At 40.1% G+C, this 24,386-nt stretch overlaps 1 protein-coding gene across 4 annotated transcripts in view; it reads left to right on the top strand.

The window, feature by feature from the left end:
- Positions 1–24,386, top strand: part of pacsin3 (protein kinase C and casein kinase substrate in neurons 3) — a 45,446-nt gene that overhangs the window by 7,197 nt on the left and 13,863 nt on the right. For 3 of the 4 annotated variants that reach the window (XM_031569532.2, XM_012814791.3, XM_042708092.1), the window contains exons 2-7: positions 11,879–11,940; positions 13,982–14,081; positions 16,605–16,761; positions 18,227–18,462; positions 18,559–18,714; positions 20,708–20,883. In XM_031569532.2, coding sequence (XP_031425392.1) covers positions 14,028–14,081; positions 16,605–16,761; positions 18,227–18,462; positions 18,559–18,714; positions 20,708–20,883 — 779 coding nt within the window. In that variant the 5' untranslated portion in view covers positions 11,879–11,940; positions 13,982–14,027. The remainder of the gene's footprint in view (positions 1–11,878; positions 11,941–13,981; positions 14,082–16,604; positions 16,762–18,226; positions 18,463–18,558; positions 18,715–20,707; positions 20,884–24,386) is intronic. The other variant, XM_031569533.2, reaches the window with a different exon arrangement.

The following is a 24,386-nucleotide window of genomic DNA, read 5'->3' as shown; positions in this document are numbered from 1 at the left end:
AGGAAACCTATTGTTATTGTAGGCTTTCCTATTATTATTATGTTTGTACCATTGGAGTCAATGGCAGCCCATAGAACCGTATGGTAACTTCTTCTGAAATTTGGCACACTCATTAAGGACAGTCCCTTCTTTACTCACACCAAGTTTCATGTCTCCCACTAGACCACACTAGCGCCACCAACGGGTCAAAGTTGGACTTTTGTTAACACTGTAACTTTTGAACCGTTTGACCGATTTTCAAAAATGAGGTACCATTGGATTCCTTGGATCAAGACGAATTCAACGTTCAATGGCGCCAATTTTCGGTTATGTAGATTTTCCGATATTTGCGCTTTTCTCAAAAACCTTTGAAAAGCCTAGTCCTCCTACAATTTTTGTCAAATCTTCTTCAAAATCACTAGAGATGATCTTCAGACCAAGCCTCACAAAAAACATTCATAGAATTTTGATCCTCACAACCGTTTGTCCGGTACAGCCACTCAAATTCAGCAGTAAAGCAGCTAAACAGAAAGTGAAGTAATATCTAAGCAAATCTTTGAAATATAAACCTGGGTGACAGTGGTACAGAGGTAGAGAAGTCGTTTAGTAATCAGAAGGTTGTTAGTTCAATTCCCTGTTGAAGCGTCCTTTAGCAAGACACTTCTTTCTTTTCTTCTTTCCCTTCTTCACTCTTCTTTCCTCTATTCTTTCCTTCTTCCACTCTTCTTTCCTTCTTCCACTCTTCTTTCCTTCTTTTACTCTTCTTTCCAAAATTGTGAAGAATATACATTTTCCCCTGGTTTCGCAATCTTTGGAGGAATCCACATCGCTGCTTGCAGCTATATTTATTATTTTGTTATTGTTTATTATTATTATTTTTATTATATACAGTTAAAAAAATCTGATTATTAAATATGTTTGCTTCTTCAAGTGTTCTCTGCAACTAGAGTGGTTTCTGTTTCTTAAAGCGCACACAAATTGCGCTCAATGGTAAGATTATGAATAGTTCCGTTGCATCTTATGACCACTACACCCAGTGCCGCCGCTCCCTTAACGCGAACTACGCGCTGTGCGTAGGGCACCAAGTCCTGAGGGGGCACCAAAAAATAGGCAACTGAAAATTCATCATAGTTATAATAATTATAATGCCGATATTATTTCAGTATACAAATATTAGGCACCTTTTAGGGTATGTATATCACAAAACAGGCAGAACAAGAGATATATTTAATTGCTCAAAAAAAGTTCCGATGGTGCCCCCCCCCCCCCCCCAAAAAAATAAATAAATAAATACACACTCAACTTCGCAAGCTCGCCGTGGGTGCCCTTTCCTATCTCAGTGGCCTGACGAACTTTGACAGTAAGCTAACTTTTCGAAAATGGCCTCAAAAAGACAACAGGAGTCAGGGGCAGAAAAAGAATGAGAAAGAAACTGCGAGATGATGCCCGTGCATCACTTTTAGGTAAGTCCATGTTTAATCATTGTTAAATACGGGAAATGTGCTGCTAATTTAATGGTTAGCCTATGCATACACCTTCAACTAGCTGACGTTATTGCTAATGTTAGCACACTCAAATATGTTATAACTTAGGTGCAAGTAGGGTCACCAACCGTCCCGAATTGTCCGGGACATCCCGAATTATGGGTGATTTTGATTTGTCCCGTCAGGGACAGCTCCAGTCCCGTATTCCAATCACAGTCTTTTTTTATTTGTATCCGTGAAAAGAGAAAAAAGTGTAATCTGTGCCCTGGAGACAAGCGCCTCTCAACTGCACTTGACTCCACAAGCATTTGTTAGTCCAACACGAACAGGTGAAACTTGTAGCGAGAGATCATCATGCCTCGACTGAAGGATAGACTGCCCCAACTCAAATAGAGTATCTTAAATCACGATTAAATTGGAAGCTTGCACATTGACTACTGGTTGTTTTCATATTTCATATCAGCATTCTTTACACATGATGAACTGGTGTTAATCTGTGTGAATATGAACTCATGATTATGAACTCGTTCATACGAAGTGTCACAGGCACCCATTATAATTGTAGAAGTTAAATCGAGGAGACTATAACATTAGCTAGATAACTAGCTATCATTTCCTGCAAACGGAAATCTTCCATTTAAATTGGTTAAGGTTATTAAAAGTTTCCTAGCTAGCTAGCATAGCACCTAGATAACCATAGCAACCAGGAATCACAACTTTAACTGCAAAGTTATGGATCTGTAGTGACAAGAGGTGTGTGTTTTAGCTGTTCTACACAGTGTGTTTACAAAGTAAAGTAAAATTGTGTGAATTTTCTGCTTCTAAATCTTTGCTTTATTGAAGAAGATTGCTTACTTGTATACTTCTGCTTTTAAGTTTGTATTTATGGATGACTATTTAATTTCTACGAAGAATTTGCACATCCCAATGCTTTTGTGTATGTACAGTATGTTTTGGCTGTTCTGTGTACTGTGTTTAACTGTTAAACTGGCAGAAACAAAGGTTTTTTTCTCGGGGGGGGCATCATAAAGGAGTTATGCTTAGGGCACCAAAATGGCTAGCAGCGGCACTGACTACACCCCTACCAATGGACTGTAATTTCCTGACTATTAACTGTGGTTTGTACATTGAGTTTGTAAAACTTCTGCAGCCCTGCGGTTAATACTCTGAGTCTATATATAACAATGCATTTTTCCCGCCTGGAAGTTAGTAACGCACACTCTGTACTCTGCCAGGTACAATGGGTCTCTCCCCCTCTTTCACATATGTATATCCCATTAATTTATCCAGTAAAAACAACATAGGATAGAAAATATTTTCAGTCACACTTAGTCTTCTGTAACGATAAAAAAACGGGTGAGCGTATTCCCACCCAACTGTAGCTCGAACTCAAACCAGAGCTCGAACCTCCGCGGGAGGTGTGTAAAACATGCAAAGTCTCATGCCAGTTAACCTAGCTATGAACTATACTTGCTATCACTAGCTTAGGGAACCATCTTAACCGTTGGCAGTTGCTAACGTGTGTAATATGAACTAATTTTAATATGAAGTGAATATGAACTTGTGTTAAAAGCTGCACATGCACCCTGAGGGTTTCTACCTTTTCCTATTCTAATTATGATGGGACTGTAACATCAGTTACATAACCAGCTCTTTTGTCATGCAAATGGACCTCTACCATTTAAACCGTTTAAGGTTATTTAAAAGTTTCCTTTAGCTAGCTAGCTAGCATAGCAACCAAGTAACGCTGTTTGCTGCATAACCCAGAATCAGAATCAGAATCAGGTTTTATTGGCCAAGTAAGGTTTCACAAACAAGGAATTTGACTTGGTAAAGTGGCTCTCAGTGTGCTTACACAAAATATACATTACAACACAATACAAAACAAACAGTGCAACGGTCTAAGAAGTTTAAGAAAGTATATACAAGGCGGAATGGCTATATACAGTAGCTGTGAATTGTTACATAACAATAGTGCAAAAGAAGTGGAGAGTGCAGGGATAAATATATATATATATATGCTACAGTGGGTTAGTTGTTCAGTAGTGAGACGGTGAGGGGGAAGAAACTGTTTTTGTGTCTGGAGGTTTTGGCGAACAGTGCTCTGTAGCGTCTACCAGAGGGGAGGAGTTTGAATAGGTTGTGTCCGGGGTGTGAGGGCTCTGCAGTGGTTTTTCCTGCCCGTTTCCTGACTCTGGAGGTGTACAGGTCTTGGATGGTGGGCAGGTTGGCACCATTGATCTTTCCTGCAGACCTGACTGTCCGCTGGAGTCTATTCCCATCCAGTTTGGTGGCCGATCCAAACCAGACAGTTATTGAAGTGCAGAGAACAGATTCGATGACTGCAGTGCAGAACTGGATCAGCAGCTCCTGAGGCATGTTGTACTTCCTGAGCAGACGCAGGAAGTACATCCTCTGCTGGGCCTTCTTGATGATGGTGTTGATGTTGGGTTCCCACTTCAGGTTCCGGGAGATTGTGGATCCCAGAAACCTGAAGGATTCCACAGCCAACACAGTGCTGTTGAGTATGGTGAGGGGTGGCAGTGCTGGGGGACTCCTCCTGAAGTCCACTGTCATCTCCACGGTTTTAAGCGTGTTCAGCTCCAGATTGTTGCGACCGCACCACAGGGCCAGCTGTTCAACTTCCCGCCTATATGCAGATTCGTCACCATCACGGATGAGGCCGATTACTGATGTGTCGTCTGCAAATTTTAGGAGTTTAACAGATGGGTCACCTGAAGTGCAGTCGTTTGTGTAGAGGAAGAAGAGCAGTGGGGAGAGCACGCATCCCTGAGGTGCACCAGTGCTAACTGACCGGGTGCTGGATGTTATTTCATCCAGCCTCACCTGCTGCTTCCTGTCTATCAGGAAGTTTGTGATCCACTGACAGGTGGAGGCAGGCACAGTGAGCTGGGTGAGTTTGGTGAGGAGGACTTGGGATGATGGTGTTTACCTGAAGCAAAGTTTAATTTCTCAAAATCAGCTCACCAGTAAAAGGCGGTCTTGGATTCAAAGTGATAACAAACACTTGTGGATGATGTTTAATGGCTTCACATACACAAACTTATCACCAATGGAAGTCGCCACAGTGGTCCAATCAAGAAGGGACTCAGCCGCTATTGGAAATTGAACTTGTATTTTCCATGTCGGATGGCATGGGCACAAAATATTATAACATTAACTTTGTTGTAAAATATTGTTCAAAAAGTTGTCAATGTAGGCACCAGTAACAGTTCACATCGTTATCATTATAACAGAGCAAGTTGACTCCAGACCTCCAGACTACCCTACCTGATTGTGAAATAAATATCTGGTTTAGTCCAATGCACTTGCAGTGGTGTTTATTGTAGGCAATACGGTTTAGTGCTAGCATAATATGCTAATAGTGCTTTGTCGGTTGGTGGTTAGGTGAATTGGTATACGTTTTTGATGGCAGATTATAGTTACACTGGGTTATGATAACATAGATTTTTTATGGTATACTATATCACAGGATGGAACTGTCAAGAGATTTTCTTTTCTCTCTCGTGTGCGTTTACAGCCTGGACATGCTCCTGATAAGTAAGTAAATATATATTTTCCCAAGAACAGAATTGTGCATATAATGTAAATGCCTAAAATAGGTTAATTATTTAAAAAAAGAAAACAATGTGTAATCAAAACCAATATGCAATATTCATGAAGTTCAGTTAGCTATGTTAATACTAGTCTGTCAAGTGCTTTAAAAAAAAATTATCTACTTAATTACATGATTTGTTATTAATTCAAATAAATTAATCACATAAATGAATTGAGAAGCATTTCAAAATATGTCAGATTTGCCATTGTTCAAGTGAATTAATAAAGTAAACAAGATGTTCACCACACATTAATGGCAAACCCCAGATACTCAATTAACTTTATTTAATGAAGAACACATTTTCTTTTCCTGATTAATCCATCTAATAGTTTATTGATGACTTGGACTTGGACTCAACTCTGACTGGGCCTCGAGACTCTGACTCTGACTGTAGCGACCCGACTACTACACTGACACACACATACACGTTGAAACTATATAACTCTATGTGGCTAGTGAGTTTCTGTCACATCAACAATGAGAGGTATGTAAGATATGATGACTATGATGTACAGCGCATTCAGAAAGTATTTAAATTACCCCCCCGACCGCATTATGGCAAAGTGAGAATGGGATTTTAGAATCTTTGGTAAATGTATTTACAGGGAAAACTTGAAATACCACATTCACATAAGTATTCTTGAGAATTACACCTGAAGAACTCAACGGGGGGGGTAGTTCCTGCAGTGCACATGCAGGCAAAAACTGTGTGAAAACTGCCCCTCCACCTGAGAAAGCTCTGGCAGTGCAAAAGGACCTATTGTAGGACTGAGGCTGGTGAACAACAGTGCTTTTGTTTTCATGCCTACATGGGCCGAGAAGGCCTGCAGGTTTTTGATGAGCAGAGCTGTGCTGTAACTGAACAGTAGCCTCTTTGACAACTCTATGAAGGACTTACAGAAGCGTTTCGGGGTGGGTGGTGAATGCAGAGGAAAAGCATTCCTTTTGCATTTTTTATTTGAATAAAGTTTTTCTGGTAAATAAAGGAGGGAATAAATTAGCTGTGTATGGTTTTTACAGAGTTAGTTAGAGTTGCCACTATGGCCCTGTTTGCTGGCAATGTCAGATAGTTTCCATTGATGAATTATGTGATGGCCACTCTTTCTCAAGGGTGTAGGAGTGACATTAAACGTTCTTTTAGAATGTTTTGTCCCTGTGCAGTTATGCCCTGAGGGGTGAAACAAAGACAGCTAGGACTGTTGGATCTAAATGATTGTGTTTAGGGGGGGGGGATCGAACTAATAATCCCATTAATGATCAGTTTGCAGCATCAGATTATATAGGTGTATATGTGTATATATATATATATGTGTGTGTGTGTGTGTGTGTGTGTGTATATGTATATGTGTATAGACACTACCGTTTGGAATCACCCAGAAATGTCACACTTTCCAGGAAACTTTTATCTTTATCCATTGAATAAGGTGCAAAAGCCATTGACAAATTTGATAAGACCAAGTAGACGCAGCCAGGTTTTTAGAGTTTATTTCAGTGTGGAGACACCTTCTAAGTGTGTTGCTCAGAGAATTACCTGCTTGACAGTAAGAAGGTGTTGCCATTTATACCATTTAGTCAGATGCAGAATACAGGAGAGTGATGACACAACAAGATGGGATGTGGTCATCTGTTTATGGCAGGAAGGGGAGAAGGAACAGGAAGGGTCTATCTGGGGGGAAGGAGTTTAAATGCCTACAGAAGTGCCTGACTCCTCACAATAGCCATTTGAAGGCTCATGAACCTGGTCTCAGCTATCTGCTCTCATTGAGACAAGGACAGAGTACATGAATAGGAACATGGGTTACTGGGTAAGATAATACAAAATAACTTGTAGTTCATATGTGAGACAACAAGAAAACAGCAATATTCAGTTCTTTTGAGCCAATCGCATGAAGTTGGAATTCTGGCATGCGCTGTGATGGCGAGCCAATTATCATGTATTCAAGTCCAACAAAGTCTCAGATTTCCTTATGGATGAAGGAACGCTACCTTCAACTAAACCTCTCTAAAGCTTAATTTATGGTCGGCCTTTTACGCAGACACGCAAGAGCCCTTGCGTCGTTGCAAGCCCCCTCCGAGCACCTCTTGCGTGCTTGCGTGCGTCTCCCAAATTTTGTAACTATCCGACAAGGCTACGCAAACCGCAGGGCTGACATTGGTCCAACCCATCGCTGTTTACCTTGTGGGCAGTAGCATGCTAACATTAGATAGCTGGCTCAGACACCTCGCAAATCCCCTCAGACGTATTTTACTATAAATGTTCACGAGTCCGTCGATGCAACTGCGTGGCCAAGCAGTTTAAGACTGAACTCTTGGTCATACCGGCCAAGCCATGTATACAACACAATATCAACATAAAATTACATCAAATATACATCTCACCCCAACCAAGGTTGTGAGAAGCCTGGGTGTCATGACTGATGGCCATCAGATAATCCCTTGAATGAGTGTTTGTTTGAAGACAATGGATATACACAAACATGTTTCATGATGCCACCCACCACACAGACCGTTCATATCTACAACATAACATTTACAAAGACTGAACGAGCAATGAGCTGTGTGTTACGCATGCGACTTAATGAGAGTGTGCAAATGGCGCAATGTGAAATAGAGGTATCAAGAACAATTGTAATTTGCATATATACTTGCTGTTATAGGACGTTGGAGTAGTGTGAAGATGGGTGTGTTGTTGAATTCATGTCGTCTGAGCCTTTTGAGGAATTCTGACATGTGCTGTGATCACGAGCCACTTATTATTTATTGTCTCCAGTCCAACAGACATCAATGCATGTTATACAAATATTTAAGCGGTTAAATTATCATTGAGAAAAAAAAGAATGTGCTGTATATATGCGCAATCAAGAATTAATATTCAATACCTCAAAGTAATGAAATTTGAGTGTATTGGCAAAACAATCCCAACACACTCCAACAGAAGCACAAGAGAAGAGTATTGATTGCACAATGTGCTCTTCAAATGGAGTGACCTGTGATAATAATCATTTTCAGGAAACAACAAGATGTCAATAATATTTCATATCCAGAGCAAAGTAAATAGTTGGCGAATACACCAAGCAAAGATTCAAATAATATTAGGAAACTTTGGAAACTATCAGATGAGTTGTTTCGGCGTCCATCTTCCTTTTTTGCACTTCCAAGCTCAACGCAAACTAGGGGTACGTTTCCCAAAAGCATAGCAACTTACATAGTGGGACACATGCAATTGTGATGCAAGTGTTTCCCAAAACCATAGTTTGAACTAGCGCAGTAACAATGTTGGTAACTTCCAAACCAACGTTACGCCACACAGGTGTTTCCCAAAACCGTTGTTCGACCAAACGTTTTCAAACACTGTCGTAGTTCGAACTACAACTCTCAACCTGTGGTTAGAAGCTTAGTTCCAGATACTTGCTGTCTAAGACATCCCTGGTGTCAGTGTGTGGCTGAAAAGTGGCATTATGTGGGATAGTCATACAATGTTTCTAACGTGTGGCTAATTTGCTCAGTAGCTAGTTCATAGCCGGTAACTTAGATCAACAAACTTTAGCTAGCTGGGGAAAGTGGTAGGAGGGCATATAGGAGAAAAGTAGGGCCTTTTCCGTACTAGCCCCTCCACACTGGAGTCACATTCGCATCTTAAATATGATTTCATTATTTAATTAATGCCGTTTGTGATCATAGTGAAAGGTTGCTCATATTCAAGCTCAACAGCCAATCAAATTACACCCCTCCCAGTGCTTCCGGAGGGGTTAAGGTGCAGCACAGACACAAAACAGCTGTTGAGCTTTATAACCCACTAGAGGACTAGGCTAATCTTTATTCTTGGTAGCTTCTGACCATCTTTTTTTACTATATTTTTTGTCTTGAAGACCTTTGGATACCTGGGGGGTATTCGTCGTAAGGGTTGAAGCTAAGTTAATAAATTGTCCTTTTAGCCCGTTAACATTAACAAGCTGATTGAGAACAGCAAATATCGGTTCGTCAACGGCTCATCCGCCTCCAAATCATGTGGTTAATTTCAACCAGGCTAAACTTATCAGGGCAATTGTGCGTGCACGTCCTACTTCAAAAGGCAGCAAAGGTCGATCACCAAAACAATGATTTTCTAACGATATAATGGTTCTAAACTCAAAGAAAAGGGCTCTTTTTTTCTCCGCTGGCGAGCAGGAGATGAACATGAACGATTATGAAGAATACAAGACCATAATCATGGCAAACTTCAACACCGCCACCGCTGTGAGAGCAAGGTCGGTTGGGATGTTTATAGGGTAATATCTATGTATGAATAGGTGACGGCATGAGTGAACTGGTACAGAGGATACCGACATCGGTTCGTAACTGCAAGGTTGCTAGTTCGTATCCCCGCACCTCCTTCCTCGGTGTAGTTTTACATTTCCTTGTAAGTCGCTTTGAATAAAAGCGTCTGTTAAATGACTAAATGTATTAATAACAAATGCAATAAATTGAAGCAGTGAAAATAAATTGTCTGTATTTCTCTCTATTCTTATCATGAGTCCACCTTAATCATTTTCTACAATAATGATATGCTATGGTGTACTAAAAACACTCATATAATTATGAGTGCTTTGTTCTCTGCATCACCGACACTACAAAAATGTACCACTCGCAAAAAAGCGCAAGACAGTCAATGTTCGACTGTGGTGTTTGCAATAAATGACTTGAGAAGGTCTTGTAAATTAAGTATTCCTAGTCGGCTGAATCGGTAGCGCTCATACAATAACTCATCATGATGGAATAATGGATCTTGGCGATCGCAAAGAACTCTCTCCCTACGCTAATCTAACTATCTAATATCAGTCCTTGGTCAATGGGATCCCTCCTTTTTCCGGGGGTGTGGCAAGCTTATCCAGCTACACTTAAGTAAGCCTGCGCTGGAGCAGGTTAGTGCTAATTGATATGTTACTGTGGTGATTTATCGAAAGTTGCTTCCACGAACCAAAAAGAGGGGCGTTTTTTATCTTAGCCTGAAAATTAGCTCGCTAAACCGCTTAGCGAGTTACGGCGAATACCCCCATGACGTGAACTGACTTATGAGACCTCATACAGATGCTAATGCTAAACAGGAAACCGGTGTACAGTGGGGAAAATAAGTATTTGAACCCCTGCCGATTTCGCAAGTTTGGCCACTTGCAAAGAAATGTGTGATCTATAATTGTAATAGTAGGTGTATTTTAACAGTGAGAAACAGAATATCAACAAAAAAATCCAGAAAACTGCATTTTATAACATTTATGACTTAATTTGCATTTGATGCAGAAAATAAGTATTTGAACCCCTAGCAAAACATGACTTAGTACTTGGTGGAATAACTCTTGTTGGCAAGCACAGACGTCAGACTTTTCTTGTAGTTGGTCACCAGGTTTACACACATCTCAGGAGGGATTTTGGTCCACTCCTCTTTGCAGATCCTCTCCAAATCCTTAAGGTTGCGTTTTCAATGGGAGGGAATGAGGGAATGAGGTTCAAGCCCAATATTCCACATTACATGGCCCCATCCATAGTCCCCTCGATGCAGTGGAGACTTCCTGTACCCTTGGCAGAGAAACAGCCCCAAAGCATAATGTTTCCACCTCCATGCTTGACGGTGGGGATGGTGTCATGATCAGCATTCTTCCCCCTCCAAACGCGGCAAGTCGAGTTGATGCCAAAGAGCTTGATTTTGGTCTCATCTGACCACATCCTGTCTCCCAATCCTCCTTAGAATCATTCAAGTGTTCATTGGCAAACTTCAGACGGCCCTGTACATGTGCTTCCTTGAGCAGGGGGACCTTGCGAGTTCTGCAGTACTTCAAACCATTACGGCGTAGTGTGTTGCCAATGGTTTTCTTGGTGACTGTGGTCCCAGCTGCCTTGAGATCATTCACAAGCTCCCCCTGTATAGTTCTGGGGTTATTCTGCACCTTTCGGATGATCACCGATACCGCACAAGGGGATATCTTGCATGGAGCCCCAGACCTAGAGCAATGGACAGTTGTTTGGTGTTGCTTCCATTTACGAATAATCGCACCAATAGTTGTCTGCTTCTCACCAAGCTGCTTGCCGATGGTTTTGTAACCCATTCCAGCCTTGTGCAGGTCTACAATCTTATCTCTGACGTCCTTGGTCAACTCTTTGGTCTTGCCCATGGTGGTGAGGTTGAAGGTGTGAAGTATGATTCTTTGGACAGGTTTCTTTTATACACGTCACCAGTTGAGATCAGGTGTACCTTGTTAGGCCTAATGAGGACTAATCTGTGTGCTTCTTGGGCACATAACTGGTCATTGGGAGCCAGAATTCTTGCTGTTTGCTTGGGGGTTCAAATACTTATTTTCTGCATCAAATACAAATAAAGTCATAAATGTTATAAAATGCAGTTTTCTGGATTTGTTTGTTGATATTCTATTTCTCACTGTTAAAATACACCTACCATTACAATTATAGATCACACATTTCTTTGCAAGTGGCCAAACTTGCGAAATCGGCAGGGGTTCAAATACTTATTTTCCCCACTGTATATATAAGCAAAACTTGTGTTTGTTTACACTAAACTTGCTGACACAAATTACCTATCTTGGTGTACCAAAAGTGTAGCCTACTGCATTATCTGATCTCAAATTAATGCTACAGGAAGTGGGTCCTCCACATAAGTGTCCTTTGATTTATTTCCTTTCAATGGTCTGAATATGTGGCATATGTGTGCCTATATTAGGAGTTTTATCAACTTGGTGGATGTGGAATCATCTCAAAACGATTCTAACCTAGTAATTAGTATGATTTTATTTTGTCTCTCTGATAGGACAGAGGCTCTGCATGATTCTTGGACTTATAAAGGAACCCAGTATTTTTGGTTGCTTTTGGGTAAGTTTGACTCCACTGTTTTACACCTGTTTATACTAACGTAAGGAAAACCTTGTCTCTCTTCCTGGCATACATAAATGGGAACAATGTTTTGAATTCACAACAAATTAATATTATTTATGGAAACAGTTACAACAAGTCTTAATACAGTGCCTGACAGAGAAAATCACCTCCTCTCAAAGTCATTACCATTTTCTCTTGTGTATAAGGAAAATAAGTTATTTGTCTACTATTAATAAAGATAAATAAAATAAACTGATCTGAACCTTTGCCAATGACAATTCAAACATAACATTAAGATAGGATTCAAATTATGCTTGTCCCATTGCACTGTATAGTCATTTTGCCGTTGCCATTCTAATTCAATACTGGATTGATTTTGATCGCTTTTGTCCCTAGTAAAAAAATGTACCCAAAAAGATTGAATTGAACTGAAAGAGTTTGATCAGTTTGGAGTGGTTCTTGAGGCCAAGTATACAGCATCACGAAAATGTCTGAATTTGAACGGACTTATACACATTATCAGGTGCAGATCCATAGCCGTGGCATAAAACGTATGGGACCGAGGAGGCTTGCGTCTGCTTCATCGTTAGACCATGGGGATGATTCTGCAGATTGTGCACAACACAATATGACCTTTAACTGCTGGTTAGTTCGCTAATGGCTCTGCCAATGCGCTAGCATGTTTCTTTCAGGAATATGTGACATGGCCTATAATTTGAAGTTTACGTAACTCAAATGGGGAAAAAAGGAACTTAAAAATCCAATCAGATTGGTCAGACTGAAACGGATTTATAGAGATGCGATATGCAACCACCATAGTAACCACAATAGTAAGGACATGAATTCCCTAGCAACATCCTAGCAACCACTTCTATAATTACATTCCATTATAAAACAATTGGGTTCTATTGAATTATTTAGCTGTTTCTGATTGGACGAGAGACGTTCCATGAGTTGGAATATCCCAGTACATCCCAACTCGGACTTTTCACAGCTAATAATAAATCACTCCGCGATGAAACATTCTATAGCACGTTGATACAATTAAGCGATAACCGTTAATTCAAAGTTCTTATAATTCCAAAAGACAATGGAACTATTTTTTTGTTGCGGAGAAACAATGGCGAAATAAACATTTTTTAATCAATAACTTCGTGTCAAAATGTTAATTGGTTGACTATAAAATTGTTTTATAAAAGCAATATAGTACTCGTGCGAGTGGGGTAGGTAAGGGATATTCCCACGGGTGTTGTTGCCTGCGCCACTCGGCCTCCGGCCTCATGGCTACGGCCGAACACCACCCGTGGGAATATCCCTTACCTACCCCACTCGCACTCGTACTATATTGCTTAAGTAACCAACATGACGATCCTAACTATGCCTTAGCAACCATATTAGTTACCCTAGCAACATTCTAGGAACCACTACCCTAATGCCAACCTGGAAACCACTATAGCAACGAACCATGATTACCCTAACAACATCCTAGCATAATGACTAGCTATCTTTCTTTTTTGAACTGTATCTTTTATGCTCTTATAACCTTCCCAGTCTCACACACTTTTTGTCTTTCTCTTTATCTCTCTTATTTTTTTAATCTATTGAAATTAACTTTTTCTTTGCATGCACTGGTATGGCATAGCTAGTTCCTTTCTATGGCCGTTCTTTACCACTGATTCTCATTGATTTTGTAATTTCCCAGACTAAGAGGACAAACATTAGTTGGTAGCTGTCCTAAATGAGAATTATGCGTCCCCTACTTGTGTGAGAAGACTTTTACTCACATGCAGTCTCTGGGTTTGGCAATTTACCTCCAAATATTTACTTCTCAGTTTAAAATGGTTCTGAATATTGACTGAAAAGATGGATTCCCCTAGATATTTTCATATTTCTAACTCAATCTGATTTATCTCATTTCAAGTGTAATTGTGGGAATAACTTATTTTTACACTACAGCAACCAACCAACCAACAGTGTGTTTTCATTACTATAAGCCTCAATCTCTGTTGAATGTTTAAAATTTACTCTTTTTTTGTAGTTTGACAAACACCGCCACCATTCCGTGCTGCAAAGGTGACCCCAAAATGTCTTCAAATGGAGACTTGCAAGATGTTGGGAGCTTTGAAAGCTTCTGGGAGGTAAGCGCATCGCATCTATATTGCATGGTTATTACTGATGAGGGGTTTAGCAGCTGTTCAATGATTAGCAACTGGAGTGAGAAATGACCAACATGTTCCTGTTTTGTTTGCCGATCAATATACTACTCCTCAATTTTTTGGAATGAGTGAGAAATGTCCATGTTTTTGAGAGAGAGTCCCATTTTTTTTATTTAAACAACATAAAATTGATTACAAATATTGTAGACATTCTTAATGTTGTAAATTAATCTGGAAATGGCTGATTTTGAATGAATTATCCACAAAAGCGTACAATGGCCCATTTTCTTTAACCATCTCTCCAATGGCACATGGTAATCTAAACTTATCATGCTAATTCATCATTAGAAAACCAGCATAGGAAGAAAAGCGGGAGGCCCCGACGCTGTGCTGGAGGATAGTTTGAGAAACTGATGCCTCATATTTTCTCAGCTGGGAGCTTTATTAAATAGTACCCACAAAACAACAGTAAAGTGTCTTAAATGCTGGCCTTCCAGGAAGAGTTTCAAAGAAAAGATATATCTCAGACTGGCCAATGAAAAAAAAATAAAAAAAACAGTGGAAGATAATGGAACAAAATGTTATCGACTTGGTGTCTGGACTACATAGAAGAAAGTGTAGAAGGAAGCTCATAAGGCACAGAACAAATGAAAAGATGCTGAAGGAATGCTTGATGCTATCTCTCGATCACAGTTGAGGAAATATGATTGTCTGGGGGGGGGGGGGGGGCTTTGCATTGTCAGGTTTGAAAATCTATGGGCCATTCAGAGTTTAAGGTGATTTATGAGTCATGGTAAAATCATGTTTAGGTGGGTTATTTACCATGATAATCATGTTCAAACTCTGATGGTAATAATACTAAAATGTACACAATGCATAATGGTTAAAAGGCCCTTTTGGTTTAGTTGCTTAAAGGTGAAGATTATTAAAGACTCAAAACCCTTTCTAATATTCTGAAAAAAGCCATTGTAATGTTTCTTTATGTGACTGAAAGGGTACACTGAATTCATGGTACCTCAGTTTGGGGGGTCGTGGTTTAGTGCGGTTTTCACAGGGAACAAAATGCAATTGGCAGCATTTACTTTGATTCATTTACACAAATAGAGACAATACAGTCATATAGACTCACAGTATGTGCTGCGGCCCACAACTCCTCTTTAAAAAAAAAAAAAACGTTACAAGGAAAAGAATCCTCAGCATTGATAAAAAAAATAGGCCTATAATAAATACAACAAATATACAAATAAAATATACATTCTCTGGAATACAAACACCAAGTTAGCTACACAGGTGATAGTGGGCAGATAATCTTCGCTGGAGTTAACAATGTTTATTTATTTACTTAATGTTATCATTCATTGATAAGTCACGATAGCTCTAGAAATTCATTAAAATTGACGTTTCAGTCTTCACTTTTTTACTCTTTACAGGATGGATGTATTTCGCATTGTATAGACAGAAGCATAGCATCTTCTTAGAGCAATCTTACGCTTCTTGGCTCTGAAAGACTAAGAGCTATGTGTCATCAAGCAATGGCGGAAGGCATCAGACAGCTTGGTGCAAACCTGAAACAAACTTGTTTTTCTTCATAGTAGCACATCGAAAAGCGCCAAAAAGAGGACTGTATCTTAAGATATTCCAAAAGGGCTGTATTCTCCCATTCGTGCTTAAGACCTTTTTTTGTGCGTCTCCAGTTACATGCATTTCAGTTACGTGTATTTTCCCCTACATGCTCTGACCACACACACAGCACTTAACTTCAGAGTGAAGGCAGGCTCATGAAAAAGGCCTGATTTATTTAAAATAGAAGCAAACTGAGTCACAACCGCAAAACCTAAACCAGACTTTGATTTTGAAAATGACAGTAAAGGGAGACCTACATAACGAATAACTTCAAATGAAAAAATGTGTTTCTATGTTAACCAAATGAAAAGTTTGTTAGGAGGCCTGGTACATCAAAGTGCACGTTTCAATGTCCCGGCTTAAGATCATGTTGCATAGCCTATTAAATACTGAGTAGTAATCAAACACCCTTTCCACCGATGACTGAAAATGACCTAAGATTTGTGTACCAACCACCATGTGAAACAAACCAGAGGCAATGGCAGAAAGAACACTACTTATTTTGATAAGGACCGGCAAAGAATGTGGATGATTAATATGGTTTGAAAGTTGTTCATCCAGGCGTCTGCACAAGTGTAGTGGATGATTGTTTCACAGTCAAGTTGAAATCGCTGGATGCACTACATGTCAGTAAATTCCAGTACATCCAAACAAGGTTACATGGGTGGGAGGATGGCACCCATAGACATAAATAGACCAGTGGCTTGAACCAAAATGCCTGTAACGGTTTGGCAGGAATACATATACCATTTAAGCTCCACTTTAAGTGTGTCTGTTTATGCTAGGAGATTATTTTTATATATCAGACAGATAGTCGGGCTAGATGTTACACTAGTTTTTATTTTCTTCCTTTACTGATATTGACTTTGCTTTCCCCTCCAGCCTGGGAACTACAAGAGGACAGTGAAGCGCATTGATGATGGCCAGAGACTATGCAATGAGCTCATTAGCTGTTTCCAGGAGAGGGCCAAGATTGAGAAAGGCTACTCGCAACAGCTAAGTGACTGGGCCAAGAAGTGGCGTGTTGTCATAGAGAAAGGTGAGCTCTTATAAGGGGGCGGGCAGCCATTTGATTTGGCTAAATCTGGAGATCTGGCATGACATGGCTTCTTTAGGACAAAAATTGAGTATCGTATGGTTGAATATTCAGCCTTCAGAGTGTAATGTAATGTAGACTTGCTCTTTAAACGTGAGATCTCTCTTTCTAATAAGTGTTTTATTTTGAATGATTAATTTCCTCTAATAATTTTTTTTTTTTTTTTTTTTTATAACTGAGACTTGGTTAAGTTGATTTTTAGTTTAATGGTTTTTCCCTGTTTGTGAACTGTATTTGGATTTTGTTGCTGTGTTGTATTATTATTTTAATTATTATTATTTTGAAGGTGATCTTGCATTGTAACGTTGACCTATGAGGTGCAAGTCATGCTAGGTCTTGTGCCATAACTGCATTAGAAATCTGTCTAATGAAGAAAATCTGTCCCCAACTTCCATTGTTCTTCATTGAGGTTACACAATTGGAATTTCTATAGCATCCTAAAGCCTGCATTTATCAAGAAATGGAAGTCAACCTATACATCTACAGATCATGTACTATGTGATCCTATGACATTTTGTGTTCAATTAGATGGCATTTAGCTAACATTAGCATCAGGGGGTACCCTGGGGGTACCCTAACTAGCTTTATTTAATAATGTATTACACAACACGACAGTCTACATTTTTGTTCTGTGTTTTTGTCCAAAGAAAGTATTTACCAAATATTTAACAAAAAATAATATTTGTCAAATATTAATGAGGTGGAATGTTTTTTTTTATGGTCTTTGTCTGACTGAATGTGAACTTCCAGATGGGATATTGACATCAGTGTTTCCTATACATAAACTTTACTTTGGCGGTACACCCAGGTTATTAACAGCCGCCAAAGTGTATTTTGCGACTCATTTTTAATTTTTTTTAATTTTTTCTTATCCGAGAGAACAACGCCATTCGCAATCGATTAACTAGTGGACAATCTACCCTCGCTCTACCCTGTTTGTTCTGCTATCACAAGAAGGGTCTACTGACAATCTGCAAAGAAATAGAGATACGTTCCCTGGTTTTATGTTAGAAGACACGGACACAGTGGATATTTTACAAGCACTGGCCAGATAAAGCAACGCCATTTCTCCTGATGGTGTAATTGTTCTCTGTCTGAATTTTTAATTTGCGCTTTCCTTTGAACCCTCGATCAATGGAGGCTTGCTTTTGGAGGGTTGTATAACGCACTACCACTTCCCACTTGTTGCTTTGGGATAGCACTTAATGTGATGGACCCTTCAAGTGAACGAACAAATGGAGTGTAAGTAGGGAGAGGATGTAGGGGGTCATTTGAAAATGGGATTTTCTTGGCCTTTCAATATTGAAGGCTAGTGGGTTCTCCTCTTGTCCAATGTTGGCTCGTTTTTTGTGGGATGTTTTGGTGTTAGTAAGACAATGTTTTGGGTGCTCTGTTTTGGCATTTGCAGGTCCTCAGTATGGCACACTGGAGAAAGCATGGCATGCCTTTATGAATGCAGCCGACCATCTGAGTGAGATCCATATGGAGCTGCGAGAGCGCCTAGTGATGGAGGACAGTGAGAAAGTCCGCAACTGGCAAAAAGATGCCTTCCACAAGCAGATGATTGGTGGCCTCCGAGAGACAAAAGAAGCTGATGATGGCTTCCGCAAGGCCCAGAAGCCCTGGGTGCGCAAGCTAAAGGACGTGAGTCAGTGCTATACCTTTCTGATTTAGATTCTGATTTAGATCCAGGAGTAGATTTTTAGACAGTCAAGTAAAAGGTGTTGGTCTCCCTAATAGGTGGATTCCTCAAAGAAGAGCTATCACCAAGCACGCAAGGAGGAGCGGACAGCCATGACAAGGGAAACCCATGCCAAAGCAGACCCCACAAAATCACAGGAAGAGGTCCGCAAATTTACAGATCGTGTGGAGAAGTGCACTCAGGAAGTTGAGAAGGTATCTCAGCAATGAATTCAAAAATAATTCAACTATGATGGAAATGGAGGTTTTTTTGCATGTTTTGTAAATAGTACATATGTAGTGTGTATGTAGTCTACCTTGCAAAAGTTTGAAATCACAGAGAATTTTCCTTGTTTTTGACAGAAACCAATTTTGTTTTCAATTCAAATAACCTAAAATTGATCGAAATATAGTGTAGACATTGTTAATGTTGTAAATTTCTATGCAGATATTGAATGGAATATCTACATAGATAATGTATACATATAATCTATACAATCTACATAGATTACCAATAGCTAATCCTAACAATTGCTGGATCATTCAGAACAGATTCCCAGGATGGCTGGCCACTCACGTTCTGATGCAGGTTGGATTGGATAGAGAGATGAGGTTCAGCCTCTCAAGTCAAAAACATACCAACGTACCTTCACCAATGTGCATGTTGAGGATACACCTGTATTAGCCAGCTAATGGTAGTGTCGCAATAGTAGTGGCACAAGTGCAGACGGTATGACTACCTTATCCTCCTTCATGTGGTCCCTTGTTCTGAAAGAACACAATCTGTAGATCAACATATTCAATCAATCATTTGATCAACATATTCCTTCTTGGTACGATAAGCCTTTTGCAAGTCTTCCAAACGTATTGGTCCATCTGCTGTAGCCCAGTGTTATTGATATTGGGAATATCATGTGTTTTGTTGTGGTGAGTTATGTTTAGTTATGTTGGCTGGCTTGGGAATTTTAGTTATAGAAGCATAGTAAGGGTGGCAGGATACAATAACAGTGCACAACTGGCTGGCGACAGCCGCAACACGCTTCGTATACTGTACCCGGGATCCGTAAAGGCCCTCCTTCACAAGTACAACATGCACTGTCTGTAGCCCAATGTATTTGTATTCATGATTATGGGATGCACTAAAGAGGAATGTCTAGTCTCGATTTGAATATGGAAAGGGTGTCTGAATTTCAGATGGAAGCAGAAATATTATTCCACAAGAGGGGTGCTCGATAGCAAAAGGCTCTGCCTCCTATTGTGCTTTTTGATATTCTTGGAAATACAAGGAGATCTACACTCTGGGAACAAAGTGCTCTCGGTGGGCAATAGGGGACCCTATTCCTTGAGGTAATGTGGAGCCAAGCTTTGTATGTTAGAAGGAGTACTTTGAAATCAATTCTACTTTTGACAGGGAGCCAGTGCAGAGAGGCAAATACAGGTGAGATATGTTCATATTTTTTAGTTCTACTGAGTGTGCGAGCAGCAGCGTTCTGTATTAAGCTCTTTATTGAGTTGTTGCTACATCCGGACAGGAGAGCATTGCAGTAATCTAGTCGCGACATAATAAAAGCGTGGATTCATTTTTCTGCATCTTGGAGGGATAGGACTTTTCTGATTTTGGCAATATTGCATAGATGAGAACATTATGATGAGTGTATAGTTACACCAAGGTTTTTGATTCTAGTGTTAGATGTTAATGAGATGCCATTGAGTGTGGGGAGATGGCTAGATGGTGTCATTCTCAAGAAGCAGGAAGTTGTTAGCCATCCAAGATTTTACATCTTGCAGGCAGGCTTCTATCTTGGGTAGATGTACAAATTCATCGGGTTTCATGGATAGGTAAAGTTGGGTGTCATCAACATCGCGATGGAAGTTAATGCCATGTTTCCTTATGACAGCACCTAAGGGTTGCATGTATAAAGTTTCAAAAGTGTGTCTGTTACAGCGCCACCATCTGGAAACAGGAGCATAGTGCTTCCAGTGTGTGTGTGTGTATATATATATATATATATATATATATATATATGCAAAGATATGTGTGTGTGTGTATATATATGTGTGTGTGTGTGTGTGTGTGTGTGTGTGTGTGTGTGTGTGTGTGTGTGTGTGTGTGTCATTTTTAACCTACAGATCATGGTGTAAATCTGTGTGGAATGAGGGCATAATATAAAAGCTAGTTGACGTTGAAAATGTCTTCTCTCTTTCTCAGGCAAAGGACCGCTATGAAAAGGCGCTGGATGAGTTGAACCGCGCTAATCCACGCTATATGGAAGACATGGAAGGTGTATTTGAAACCACTCAAGATGCAGAGAAAAATAGGCTATGCTTTTTCAAAGAGGTCATGTTGGACATCCACAAGCACCTGGATCTCTCCAATTATGACAGGTATTAACACATGCAACTGAAGGGATGACTTAAACCTTTGTATTACACAACACGGCAGTCTACATTTTTGTTCTGTGTTTTTGTCCAAAGAAAGTATTTACCAAATATTTAACAAAAAATAATATTTGTCAAATATTAATGAGGTGGAATGTTTTTTTATGGACTTTGTCTGACTGAATGTGTACTTCCAGATGGGATATTGACATCAGTGTTTCCTATACATAGACTTTACTCTGGCGGGACATCCAGGTTATTAACGGCTGCCAAAGTGTATTTGGCGACTCATTTTAGCATTTTCTTAATTTACATTTTTTGTTATCCGAGAGAACAACGCCATTCGCAATCGATTAACTAGTGGACAATCTACCCTCGCTCTACCCTGTTTGCTCTGCTATCACAAGAAGGGTCTACTGACAATCTGCAAAGAAATACAAATAGAGAGACATTCCCTGGTTTTATGTTAGAAGACACGGACACAGTGGATATTTTACAAGCACGGGCCAGATAAAGCAACAGCATTTCTCCTGATGGTGTAATTGTTCTCTGACAATTGGTTGTAGCTTTAAATTATATGAAAGACAGCGGCAACTACGCTGCGTTGGCATCAACAAGACTCAAGAGTGTATTCAGCACACATAATTTGACCATTGCTCAACATGCACCAAAATTGTCCTGGCTTAATATAAGAAATATTATAATTCAATTTCTCTTCAGGCTGACACAGACTAACTTTAGCTAAAGGTCTAGGGTTAGACTACTCATTTTGCAGTTATGCAGCACATATTAGAATTAAAAAATATTTTAAGAGAATACGGCATGAGGAAGAGAGTCGCACAACACCTTAAGTAACCTATGTTGGTATTTAGCATGAAATGGCCTCAATAATTACAAGTCATTTAATTTGATGTGAAATTACAATTGCTGTCAACAGTGAGACGAAATGCAGAGACCAAACTAGATTCAGAATCAGAATCAGAATCAGAAATGTTTTTATTGCCAAGTAGGTTTACACCTACCAGGAATTTTCTATGGACCTGTCCTTCCCCCTTTCCATCTCTCTACCTGGTTGGCCTCAGTCAGATGGATACCAATGTAGTAAGTTGCCAACATTCAAAGTATTGGTTGTGCAACAACATAGTGGGTACACAGTGCACTCATAAGATTTATATTATAAGGATAACTGTAGATGAAGCAGGGAATCATGTCAATGAGGGCATGTGTTAGTTTCAGGTAATTAGGCTAGCACTCAATATGTACATGTATAAGACGTATCTTAAGCAGAAGGAAAAGGATGTATAATAGTTTGGTAGGAATCAGCATCAGTAAGCAGAGGGTTTCCAGGTGGAAAAACTGCAGCAGCGTCCCACAATGAAGATAGTCAAGAGTAGGAGAAGAAGTAAGGAGATAACGTGAGTGGACAGAATTGAGTATCCTAGTTGGTTGCCTTATATGCGTACGTAATTATGGTGAGGATCAGTGTTACCACAGGTGTCAGCATTTGCAAGCAATGGTCCTACTATATGGGAGAGAGCAAGGAAAGGTTTGTAAAAGGAATAATTTTAGTCATACACAAGATTTCAAATGCTTAATCTCAGAATCTAAGCAAAGTACTGCCATATTGTCTAAACATAGCTCTCATTTTACTGTGGCATGCCACAGGCTATCCAGGGTAGGCGGTTGGATTGTTGGGGGTTAACTCCCTTGGGAGTAGGAACACTGGCCAGCCAAAGAGAACAAGAAGTTATACTGTCAATTCATACGCCTTAACAGCATGTTACAACATGACAGAGATGGGTGGAAAAGCAGGTAGAACAGGTAGAACACGGCATGGTGTAAGGGAGGTACTTTGCAATGGGTGTCAGATTTTGATGCACCATTCCTAATTATTGGATGCAGTAAAGAAAGTTTTTAGTCTTGACCTAAAGATGGAAATGGAAGATTATTCCACAGGAGAGGGGCTTCGGCCTCCTATTGTGCTTTTTGAGACTCGGCATCACAAGAAGACCTGCACTCCCTGCAAACAAAAAGGGTTTGGTGGGCAGTAGGGGACAAGTATGGTAAATGGACTGCATTTATCTAGCAGTTTTGTACTCGGAGTACTCAAAGCACTTTACATATTAATGCCTCAGACATCTACCCATTCACACACCGATGGCGGAGGCTACTATATAAGATGCCAACCTGCTCATCGGGAGCGGTTGGGCGTTCAGTGTCTTACTCAAAGACACTTTGACACTTGACACTTGAGTCAGGATCGAATTAACAACCGTCCGATTGCTGAACAACTCCTCTACCTCCTGAACCACTGTGAACCACTGTCGACAATTAATTCTATACAATTATCTGGAGCTAGGTCATTTAGAGCTTTGCATGTTAGAAGGAGTGCTTTGAAATCAGTTCTACTTTTGACAAGGAGCCAGTGTAGAGAGGCAGGAGTGATATGTTCATCTTTTTTTACTTATAGTAAATGTGCAAGCAGCAGCATTCTGTATTAGTTGGGGGCTCTTTAGTGAATTGTTGCTACATCCGCACAGGAGAGCTTTTGAGTAATTTAGTTGCAAAGTGCTGAGTGCAGATTATTGTTTTCTGCATTTTAAAGGGATAGGACATTTCTGATTTGGGGAATATTATGTAGATGAAAAAATGATGTCTTTGAGATGTGTTTCATATGTGAGTCAAATGAGAAGTCTTTGTCCATAGCTACACCAAGATCTTTGACATTTTGACACGGATGTTAGTGAGGTACCATCATCTCTAAGTAGATGGATGGATAGTGTCATTCTAAAATCTTTAAGGCCAACAATCATAACCTCAGCTTTATCTGTGTGAAGGAGCAGGAAATTGTTAGTCATTCAAGATTTAACATCTTAAAGGCAGGCTTCTATCTTGGGTAGTATTATTTCATCTGGTTTCATGGACAGGTATAGTTGGGTGTTATCAGCATAGCAATGAAAGTTAATACCTTGCTTCCTTATTCCAGCACCTAAGGGTAGCATGTACAAAGAGTAGAGCAGGGGTCCAAACACTGAGCTTTGGGGAGATCTCTAACAGACTTTTGTGTGACCGGATGATTCATTGTGGACATGTACAGACTGAAGACCGTCAGGGAGGTAAGATATAACCCAGGCTAGTGCACACCCAGCAAGCAGCGTGAAGCCCTTGCAGATGGCCCAGAATGTGACAGCGCATCTGGTTTTCAATCAACCTAAAAGGACACCTCACTGCGCTGCTCACTGACCTCCACTGGCTACCCTAATTCAAATTCAAGTAACTAATGCTTGCCGACAGAGTGACTTCCAGGTCTGCACCATTCTACTCAAACTCAATCATACAGGCTTATGCTGCTACTCGTCCACTGCGTTCCTCCAAGGACCATCGTATGGCGTTGCCCCATCTCTGCACACAATGCAATCTCAGTCCAGACTGTTCTCGTTTGTGGTTCCCCGATGGTGGATCAAGCTACCAAATGCTGTCAGAGCAGGGGCGTCCATCTCTATCTTCAG

The sequence above is a fragment of the Clupea harengus genome, chromosome 6, assembly GCF_900700415.2.
Source record: "Clupea harengus chromosome 6, Ch_v2.0.2, whole genome shotgun sequence".
Classification (NCBI taxonomy): domain Eukaryota; kingdom Metazoa; phylum Chordata; class Actinopteri; order Clupeiformes; family Clupeidae; genus Clupea; species Clupea harengus.
The sequence above is the reverse complement of the archived record's forward strand: the minus strand, read 5'-3'. Positions and strand labels throughout refer to the sequence as shown.